This window comes from Egretta garzetta, unplaced genomic scaffold, assembly GCF_000687185.1.
Source record: "Egretta garzetta isolate BGI_Z169 unplaced genomic scaffold, ASM68718v1 scaffold361, whole genome shotgun sequence".
Taxonomy (NCBI): Eukaryota; Metazoa; Chordata; class Aves; order Pelecaniformes; family Ardeidae; genus Egretta; species Egretta garzetta.
Window position 1 is genome coordinate 1,394,821 of NW_009258688.1, and position 11,399 is coordinate 1,406,219.

General features: G+C 40.8%; 1 protein-coding gene across 1 annotated transcript in view; it reads left to right on the forward strand.

The window, feature by feature from the left end:
• Nucleotides 1–10,747, forward strand: part of CCDC88C (coiled-coil domain containing 88C) — an 89,151-nt gene extending 78,404 nt beyond the window's left edge. Inside the window, 5 exon segments of the mRNA XM_035888724.1 lie at nt 3,726–3,908; nt 4,314–4,382; nt 5,175–5,243; nt 6,024–6,325; nt 8,729–10,747. Coding sequence (XP_035744617.1) covers nt 3,726–3,908; nt 4,314–4,382; nt 5,175–5,243; nt 6,024–6,325; nt 8,729–9,742 — 1,637 coding nt within the window. The 3' untranslated portion in view covers nt 9,743–10,747.
• The last annotated feature ends 652 nt before the right edge of the window (nt 10,748–11,399 follow it).

Consider the following 11,399-nt stretch of genomic DNA (forward strand, 5'->3'; position numbering starts at 1 on the left):
GGCTGTTTTGGTTTGGTTTTAGTTTGGTTTGTTCCTTTTATCTACTTCTTATCCCTTCAGCTTTTGTTGGTTCTTGGTTTGCCTGAATGTAATGCATGTTACTGAATAAGCTGGTGGAAATGCTTCATTTACTGGGGTTTTGCAACAAAGCAGTTTAAAGTTGGACCATACAAAATTATAGTTCATTAGCAACTATTCTTCAAATAGTAATAGCTGGTCTTACAGCCACAGCCAGGAGATGGCGCACATGCAAAAGAAATAACATAAAAATGTTCATTTATTGTAATTAATTTTGGAAGATGATACAGTGTTTTGACTTCTAATCAAACTAAATTTCTTAATGTAAAATGATGAAATGATTTTTTTAAAACTCTAAGGCGAATGTAAGGAAGATGGAATGATTTCTTTGTTTAGTTCATACAGTAAATCAGGTGCTCCTAATTATGGGAAATTTAAAAGAAAGCTCCTCAAAATAAATACTCTGTGATCTTTTTAAAAGGTAATATATATCCCAAGGTTTGCTTATTCCATTGAGATCACTTCTGTTAGCTTCTGTATATAGATTGTTGTCCTCCAGGAACACTTTTCAAGAAGTAGTTTTGAAATTAATCCTTAAATAATAATTCCTGTCTTCCCACTGGGGAGTTTGGGAAACAGAAGGGGAGCAGGGAGGATAGAACTGTTATAATCTACTGCAAGTGTCTATCTGGCTAAAGTTTTTGTTTTGATTGGATTTTATATTTCCCTTTCTCCATTCTAATTCTTTGAGGTTGTTGATTCACTTAAAATAAAAATGCATGTCTCAGATAATCCATGTGATTCCAGGATGTTAAGTGTTTAACAAGTATCCAAAGTTCAACTTGGGAATTTGGGCTTGGGTTTCCACAGAACAAGGCCCTCATGGAGTCCCAGAGATAACATAAGTCTCTGGGGCTTCCTTCTGTTTGACATTATGTGAAGCATGCCTATGTTGAGACAATGAGCATCAGTATTAAAGCCTAGAAGACATCTAGGAAATTCGAGTATATTATCACAAAGTAACACGCACACCTATTTGATTCTAGTTTATTAAGTAAAAACATTTTGGGTGATCTAACAGTAATTTCTTAATGGACTTGTTTATATTTTATGTATATTCGTTAATCCATCTGTCAATCTGAGTCAGATTAACTATGATTAACTATGCGTTAATCAGTCCTCCAAATATATGTGTTAGTCTTTGTTTAGCCTTTTTCGTTTTTACTGGTTGTGTAGTCTTTAATCTGTTTTAAGACACTTGAAGCTTTATTTACGAAGGGTTTTTTACTTTTTTTTTCTTCTTCTTTTCGGGATACCTGGGTGGTGATAATTTAGCTGCGCAGCGCAAAAAGATTGCCTTTTTGAGAAGCAAAATCAAGGATAAAGAAAAGTCTCCTAAGTCTCCATCGAATCATCAGTCTTTCTCTAATCGGCTCCGGTTCTGGTCTTCTTCCGACATCCCATCCTCTCCTAATGAACCTCTTTCTTTCCCGGAATTGGGAGATTTCTGACACCTTCTCTTTAACATTTACCTTCATTTATTTCTGACAAATATTTTAAACAAAACAAAAAAATCCCACGTGCCTTAAAAGAACACACACCTTGATAGAAACACTCAGCATGTCTTACAGTACTCTAAATACAAGCACAGATTAGTGAACATGGACTTAAGTTTTCCTGTAGAAGATGAATCAGTTTGCACACTGTGGATCATTTCTTCAATGCAGCACATTTTTAGGGGACCTCATGGCGTACAGTTTGCGTATGTATATTGGCTGTGGTGCATGTTTTAAGTAAGTGAAGTTGCTATGCGCTTCAGTATTTTCTTGCCATCACATACTTGCATCGTGTCCAGTTCAAGTGTTGAATTGATTTGCTGTTGCTATGCTTTCTACAATGTTGTAGTCCTACTAAAATACAAAGCTAATATATAAGCAGTCTCAAATCCTGGAGATTTTTCCAATATTCTGTGCCACTAAATGCTAAAAATGGCAGGTTTTTTTAACATCTTTGTTTGCTTTTAAATAGCCTAGCTTTGAATATGGAGTGGAAGCTACTGGGAAAATTATTCTCTGCAAAGTTTCTTGACGTTTGCATTCAAACCTGCTGTTTAGCAAGGTTTTACACTTCCAGCTATGAAAAAATGCATCTTTAATTGAGCTAAAGTTTCAATTTCTGCTGCTTCAGTTTCGACAGATTTTTATTTTTTTTTTTGGAAGGAGAAAGTAGATTTGTTCTCTTAAGATTGGGACTAACCTTCATCATGGATCCATTGCCCAGAATTCTTATTGCCTGATAGTCATGACCTAGTGGCTTCTGAAATGAATGTGTGAGTCCAGTCCCCACTCTGTGTTAGAGAAACGTATGCACCGCAGACAATGCGCTACGGGGAGCTCAGCAGAGAGGCCAAAAGATCTTGTCTCCCTTCTTGCTCTGAGAAGTGGTTCCTCTGTGGCACGACCAAGGACACTGGCACAGCAGCCTGTTGCTGCCCATTTGGGGATTTGTAGAGAACGTCTCCAGGGCAATTAATAATTCTGGCATTTATGGCAGGTGTTAAGTGCATCTACAAAGGCAATTAGAAATACAGGTTTGCATGGCAAGCTACAGCCAGTAATTGCCCCTACAGGCATGCAATAAACTTCAGTCCTGGGGAAAGGTGCCAGCCATGTTCTATGGACCCCAGGCAAACAGTGGGAGAAAACACTGCTTCTGAAGTCAGCTTCCAGGAGTCACCCAAGATGACAGTAACTCGGCCCATTTCTCTAATACAGCTTTGCTGCTGCTCTGTGCTTTGAACTAACTGTCTGTCCGTTGTCTCTGCGAGTTGTTTATTTTGACCACTGCATTCCACTGTGTTTTCAGCATTTAGTTACTATTAGTTAAGCAAGTACTCCATAGAAATATATAGAAAACTAGAATCTTGCATCTCATTAAGGGTGTTTCCTATAATAAATTCTTTAAATTTTCTCCTATTTTATGTGTGCCTTAAAGCATTACATTCACATTACAAAAAATGAATTAAACCACCTCATCACTAGGAAAGATGTCTTCAGCCTTCTGAATCTAAATAATGTTCTAGCAGGTAGTTTTTGTTGTTACCATGCTAAGATGCCAGGAATTCCGCTTAAAAATCATTGCACCAGAGCATTGTAAAAGCAGCAGAGTTTTAGCCTTGTAGAGACTGAGCTCTTACCACAGCAAAGATCTAAACCTGAAAGCAATTAGCTTAGTGTGCGGCTCGTGCTAGATAATTTCCAAATCAGCATTATTTCTCTTTGAATAAGAGCGTGACTTCTGTCACTATTTCCTTATCCTATTTTATTACCGAAGTAAGTGCTTCTAAAATGTACCTGCAAGGAATAATGTTATGGGAATTTCACACCTCACTTATCTTTTCTGCATTCATGTCTTTGCTCCTTTTCTTCCTCCTTTCATGGTAATTGTTGCATGTATAATATCAACCCTCCCACTGGCACTAAGCAGGCCTTGTCACTCCCACACTTTTCAGAGAGCACACGATTGAAAAACTGGTGGCAGAAATTTCCTATCCAATACCGAACTGTTCATGGAAAAGCTTGCAAAACTTGCGCCTCTGTTGTGCAGTTTATTTGTGCCTGCTTGTCATGTTTGTATGAGCAGATAAATACAAATCTCCTAAGGCAATTTTTCATTGACTCATATTTATTTACCCCTCTCCCCCTCAGTGCTAATGGACCTAAAGCAAAAGAAGAATTCCTATCACGGAGGCAGCAATGATAATGTTGAAATCTCAGCAGACTCTGCAACAAAACACTGCTGTGTGGAGCTGGGTCCCAGGACTTACTCGACCTCAGCTATTCATCTGCACACTTCCACCCCCATCTCCAGGCTCCAGAGCAGACCAAAAGGTGTGCGGTGCGTTTGATACACCAGCTGTTGGTACAAGGCAGGCTACTCTATAGTTCCTGCTTGGGCGAAGCGTGGCTTCTAGTGGCAATCAAGTACAAAACCAGAGCACTAGTATTTTCACTCCTACTTTATCTGCTTAATGGTTTAATTGATCAGATGGAGGGTTTCCTTACCCTTGTAATGTTATCAATTTGACAGACCACATTTGGATGTCAGTTCTCCTGTGGGTCCCTGCCCAGTGGCTCGCAGCTGTGGTTAGAAGATGACTGCTCTTCCAGTGTTGCCTCTCTAAAACCCTCTTTATCACCTCGGTCTTCTACACTGCTAGAATGCATTAGAGACTGACCTGAAGGATTAACCTTCCTGTGTTTAATATTGCCTTTTAAGTTTTGTGTTCTTTTTAGGCTATAATTCAGAAGATAATCTATGTGAACAGTCCCCTGAGGTGGAGTTTGCAAGCACCAGACAGCACGGTAAGCTTGTAGCATGTACGAATGCTCTAAACCTCTACATTAAGACGAGTTAGATTGCATCCACGTGAACTGTCCTGGTGCATTTTCGTTAAATTAACGTGATAGAATGAGATGTAGTAATGAACATCACTTTGGGAATATGGATCTTAGTACTTCTATTTTTCTATTGAGAAGCTTTTAATGGACGTTTTTTCAAAATAGATTTTCAGAAACAATGCAGACATTGCGATGACTTGCCTCACCCCAGCAACAGACCCTTAATGCATGTCCTACAGATTTGTTGCTGATTTCTTCTGGACAATGTTAAATTCCTTCTTTAACGGAGTGAATCAGCTGTAAAAAAATCTTGGGGGGTGCGGGGGGGGGGGTGGATGCACACAACACTGGTGCAGGAGGAGCACTGTTTAGAGATTTGTGGAAGACTCAATTTGCAGGCTGGTTACCAGCTCCTTCCAAAGAAACTGAGAAAGAGAGGGCAACTTACTGTTGAACTTACTCACTGTTTACATTACTTTGTTTATAGTTGTTGTAAAGGCAAAACCCAGAACCTATTTCTTTGTGCAAAAAATAAGTGAGAAAAACAAGATGGATCCTGAACAACTAGACTTGAAAAATGAAAATGGTTCCTACTCTGTCCAGACTTTGGCATCCTGTGTACATTACATTGTTAATGTTTTCAAAGTGACTTAGTTGCACAGGTCCTATTTTCAGAAGGCAGGCTGTAGCCAAGTTTTTTAGAGAATCAGAGGAACTTAAGATCTGTTTGTTCAATGCTTGTTTTGTGTTTTTCAGTGTCCAGGCCAAACAGTTTAGAGAGCAGTAGAAACGCTTCCAGCAGTAGTTCACCTCTCAATTTGAAAGGTAAAGCTTTTACAGCTGAGTTCTGACAAACAGGAAGTGAAATTCCATTAAACTGTTTGCAAAATGCTGTTTTCTTTCCAATTAAATTTGAAGACTGTTGTTTTGAAATTGTAATGATTATGCAATCTGGACATGGCTGTCTTGGGAATCAAAACTGCTGGCAGCAAGTATTTTTCTAAGATTGATTCTAGCCAAGGGGTGGCTTTTAAGGCAGGCAGTCTAGTTTTGCTTCAGTCTGACTGGCATCATATTGTGGGAAGTATCAGGCCACTCTAACACTCCTTTTGCAACAACAGGTCTCTTCTGTTCTTACTCTGTACACAGCTTGTGTACAGGATCAGTGTGCTGTAGACATTTGCTTTTGCTGAAATTGTGCATCTTTGAAGGACGCTGGGAGACCTGGCACTGGAAAAATCCACTTTCTGCTTTTCCACTGGCAGGTTTTGGCTCTCAGATCACACACAGTCAAGACTAGGAGATATTCTAGTGGTACAGAGGTAGTAAAGAGGCCCCCTTACTATCTGTGTTATTCCTATTCTTTGGATAAGTAGTTGTGCTTGTTTAACACAAGGGCTCAAAGTATGTACTGTAAGACATTTACTAGTCCTGATTTTTCAAAGCTCTGACTGCCTTGAGGTCTGTGGGAGAAGAAAGTAAGGTCAGAAATGCCGCCTACTCTGTGTGGAAGTGGCCCTGGATGATGAAGTCCATACCTCAGTGAGAAATCTACTGAAATTAGGGAAGAACAGTGTCTTTAATGATATTTATGCTTCTCCTCAGGTTCCTTAGATCATATCCATGGTAGAACTGAGAGCCTCAGCAGTGAAGATATGGTGCCAAGCAGAGAGGCACCAGCCTTGCTCCGAGACACCTATTCCTTTCACTCTGCTTCTGCCGTCTTAAGCCCCAGCAGCAGGCATGAGTCCTCCTGCCACAGGAATGGTTTGATCTCTTACGATATACCTCAGAAGAGTAATCCGTCCCAGCCTTATGCAGGCAGGCAACGGTCTGCCTCACCTGGCAGTGAGATGGTAACTTTGGAAGAGTTCTTGGAAGAGAGCAACAGGCTGTCCCCACCAAGTGTAAGTAAATAGAGCAAGACAGTCCATCTCAGATGTCAAAAAAACTGTTCAAAGCTGATTCAGGGGGATGAGGGCATAGGGAAACAGGGAAAGACAAGAAGATCGGTGTTCATATATGTGGGATCTTGCAAAATTCATCAAACATTTCCAACAACTAAGGCAAGAGTAACTTTCATACAGCACCCTGCTAATTTATTTTGGTGTATCAGCTATGGCGAGTCAGGCGGATAATTCACTGCCAGTACTATGTATTGGACTGCTGGGGCTGTATAATATCAAACACTTGTGGTCAAGGGTTTGTATTATATTGTCAGTTCCCAGCTGCAGGTATTTTTATTTGTGAACTGGTAAGTTTTCTGTGTAACTTTCAGCTGCTGAATCTGTAAATAGAAACGAAAACTTAACAGTAGTTTTCAACTGAAGTGTAAAATACGCAGTTGTTAAAACCATCTCCTAATCTGAAAATACCATCAGTGCATTTGAGAGAGAATATTTTTCTTGCCGAAGGAAGTTCTTGATGCTTTCACTATGCTGTTTGTATGTGTTTGTGTGCTGACTGGCACTGTTATCTTGGTTCAGTGACTGCAAGAATATGCTGCACACTGAAGTGCTTTGTCAAAAATGAAATGTTTGTTTTCTAGATGGCATTTGTCTGTAGTACTCAGACATGCTGTACAGTAAAGGTGCAGTATTGAGCATGTTAATACCTTAAGAACAATTCGCTGATAGTGTAAGTGAACAGGTGTTTCTGTTTCATGAATGCCTTGGTAACAGTGTTGAAATCAACAGAGCTGTACCATTTTATGGCATCAGTAAATTCTGGTTATTGAATTTTCAGAGCAATATTTAGATATACCTCCTATTCCCTCATTATTCTAAATACAATTCTTAGCTTTTAGCGATGTTTAAAATTTGATTAATTTTTTTGTCTGTAACTACCTGACCATGCCTCCATTTTCATTCTTTCTGTCATCCTTGTTCCTTTTCAGCGTCGGCGCAGTTTAAATGAAAGTGAAATGATTTCATTGCACCAATTTCTGTTAGAAGCTGATGCACTGTATCCCTCTTGCTACTCCCTATGTCCTTCCCTCCATCAGGAACCTTCGCAGTCACTCGAATCGGTCCTCAGTCATTCATGTCCCGACAGCATGAGGCACAGAACAGGCAGGGGAAATAGGAGATCTACTTCACTGTATATCCCCAGGGTATCCGTTGTTCTTGCTACGAAGGCATCAGCTCCCAACTTACCACAGCTTTTGCTAGCATATTAATACCTATAGAAGCATACTGTAGCTCTTAGCTGTTATTTTAAAGGCTGCTAGATCACTTGCATTAATTGCTCATAAAGTATTTGCAGTGCTTGTTCATAAACATGCGTTTCTTGGAGGACTAGTCATTCTGTAATGTTAACGTGTATAACGGAAGTTTAAAGTGAAGTTAAAAATAACCCTAACATTTTAACATTTGGTTGAACATAGAAATCTTCCTGCTGCACTATTACTGTTGATGTTGTTCGCTTCTTGCAAACGAGTTTTGTGACTGGAAGAAACATCTGGAACACTAGTGAAATGAATATATTAAGCTTTAATATACTCTTAGAGAAGAGTACAGTAATAGATTATATGAGCTTGTTTCAGCCTGTTTTTTGTGAAGACAGCATGTCCTTTAACTATTCTGAGCATGCCTCATACTAATAGTCCAATGATCAAACATCATCATTTTTCGATTGCATGGACCATCACCATGAAATAGTCATTGTATATTTTCTTTTACTGCCAGGTTAATCGTCTGACTTGAAACTTGCAAGTTAATTGGGGGCAAGCAATAATTTCTCCATTTTTGTAATGATTTTTTTGTACGTTCTGTTATATTGTACATGTAGCTTTTAACATATTTAGTATATTGACTGGGAGAGGTGAGGGGAATCAGTGAAGAAGCAGTGAAACTTTCTGTAATGCTAGCACATCTCCCCAGGGTATTCCCTCCTATTATATTCCTGAAGTTAAGAGTGTTATCCAGGTGAACTGTTCTCTGGAAGATGACAGAACCATCATTGATATCTGCTGATACTGATGGCTGTCATTAATATGATACTGATGTGAAAAGAAGCAAAAGACCTGCTGCCCAGGTTACAAGTGAGGTGAAACTTTTTAAATTTAAGACAATTAACCTGGCAAACAAGGCTGTCATGATCTAATGATGATGAGCATGTTACTCCTTGATTTGGATTTATATCCGTTGTAAACATGTATATCTTCTGTCCCCCACTTTAAATATAAAATATATTGTTGTATTTGGGTCGAATTAAGTGGGAAGGAAGATTATCTGAACACAAACCCCTGCATGATTCTTCAAACAAAAAATGTTATTAATGTGGCATATGTGCATGTTTTCTCACACTAGGACACCTCCAGTAACAGAGATGACTTGCTCAGCGATTATTTTAGGAAAGCAAATGAGCCTTCAGCTACTGGGAACCTGCTGATTCAGCCATCCAGAAAGGAGGCTGCTAAGATGCCCACTAGTCTTGTTGCTCCAAATGTAAAAATGACCATCGCCAATGAAGAAGGAAGAACAGCTAAGCCTGGAAATTACATGAAGCCAAACCTCAGACCAGTCGAACCAGAGCCTCCAGCAAACTCCCAGGGCTCCCTTAAGCTTTCTCACACGCCACAGCACCAGCCTGCTGGCGGGATGCGTCAGATGGCACAGCCTCAGCAGCCTGGAACCGCGAGCAGGAGGAGTACGTCACTGAGCCGGGCATTTAGCTTAGCTTCTGCAGACCTCCTCAGAGCCACTGGCCCGGAGACCTACAGGCAGGAGAGCCCTCAGAAGTCAGCAGCAGACCTACGTGGGGGCAAGGACACTGTCAGCCAGACCGCTAGGGCTTCTGTGCCAGTGAGCTCCCAGGTGACCGTAAGAGAGAGGCCACAGTCTGCAAAGGTGGCAGGTTCCTTGCAAGGTGTCGATTCCCGCTGTCGGCAGCTTGATGCAAGGCGCCTTTCCCTGGCCTCACCAAAAGATGAGAGGCCTCACTCCTTCCATCAGTTCTCTGTCTCACCCACTGCATCCACCAGCAATCTGAACATGCAGCAGCAGGAGCGTATGAACCCCGGGCAACACTACTCACCCGCATCTCACACTCCCTCTAAAGTCAAACCCAAGCCAGCCACTCGTACCGGGGAGGTGGCCACAGTGGTCCCTGCCAGAGCTGTTGCCAGCAGCACTGAGGGAAATAGTTCCCTAGGGCAAGGCCAGGGTGATGCCCTGCTTACCAAGTGCCAGGCCAAGCTGCCAGAAGGCAGCACTGGGGCTATGGAGGAGCCCATGAGAGGAAGCAGCTCCAGCAGTGCTCTTGGGTCTCCGGATCCCCAAGGGGATCAGCAGACTGTTTGGTATGAGTATGGGTGTGTGTAGCCCATGGATGCAGCTAGCAGTATGTGTGTTTGGCATTGCTGACGTCTGGGTGGCATTTGTCTAGACACTGTGCTGGGTCTTGGAGGCATCGCTTGCGCGATCTATGTTCTCCAGGTACCATTTTCTAGTTGGACAAAGTATGATTTAGAGAAACAAGAAGCAAAACTCCAGCCCTTCTTTTGACACTGTTGTGCCTAAAACAAAGTGGAAGCCTGACCTAATCTCACAGCAGGCTTGGAACCTGATTCTCACAGGTGCTGAGCGTTCCCCACTCCAGGAGAAGCTTAGCAGGGTCTTTTGTCATGGCTGCATTGTGCACCCCTTCTACCTGCATTAAAGAAGAGTTTCACAGGTCGTGTGTGTGCTGAACCCAGCCCCACAATTGATAAATAACTTAACTGTACTGAAAAGGTCATGTAAAAGCCAAACTCCTTTCCCCCAAAGACAGAACTGGACACTTAGCTTAAGTAGCTTGAAGAAATGCTGAAGAGCAAAAGTCTGTGGCTTTAGCCATGGATTTGTTAAAATTGATTGTTCTTGCCACAGTCACATTTTATAGAGGTAATGTGTAGACTCCGAGGGTCACATCTTAACCTTCCCTGCTGAGACTGTGTAAACAGAGGCCAGTGCAATTACCCACTGCCTTTGCTGTAGCTGCAGCTCAGTGGATCCTTGACTCGGCAAGTCAAGTGGTGCTGCCTTATGAAACTTGTTTTACCTTTTATACAAACACTGGAACTAACGCAGCCTTTCAGGGGAGATGCTATTTCAATTGCAAAGGTGGCATCTCATGTACAAAAGTATCTTGTAAGTATGTATATAAGAAGCTCAAGTGTTGTATAGGAATGCTGTGTAAATTGTATTACTACATCCTTGTGTGCATGACAGTCCACATCCTAAGCAATATGTGGGATTTTGTCTTTCAGAAATCCTTGTTTATGTCTCCAAGAACTTTGCTCAGATTAGAAAGCAAAATAATTTTGTATACACATGAAATATACTTTTAAAAAAAATCTATTTATGTGCAAAGAAGCTCCTTGTATGTTTCTGTCCAGAGTGTCATCAGCTGCTTATGTATATATGATCAAATGCGTATCTTTAATTCTATTTCATGTTTGTAAAGCTGTTTTTTTTTTTTTTTCTTGCAATAGACTAAATCCTTAAAAAAAGACTTGTCTTGCTGGTTCTGATTTAATCTAGTAAAAGCTAAAACTGATTCAACTGAGGATGTTTTTGTTATCTAGTATGTAGTAATCCCATTCTGGAAACTACAAAATTGTTTATAATAAAGATTAAAATAAAATAGGTGGATGTTGTACTTTTTTTTTTTTTTTTTTTAATTAGGGGGGGAAAAAAAACCCCTCAACCCATGATTTGTGGTGCTGGATGGAGATCTGTCTGAAATAGCTTTGTGTAAGCCTCAGTATTGGCATCTCCGTGTGACAGACTTGCATTCGTTTTTATAATGTTGCCGCAAAAGACGTATCAAAAATCTTTCCGTTTGATTGCACCCTTCTTACTGAAGACTTCAGGAGGGTTGGTCCTGCAAATAAGTGACTTCCAGGTCACTGTAGAATCAGACCGTTAGATTTTCATGCTTCTCTGACCACTTCAGGCAGTGCCAAGCGTGCTGTCAGTTTAGACCAAGCTTGCATTT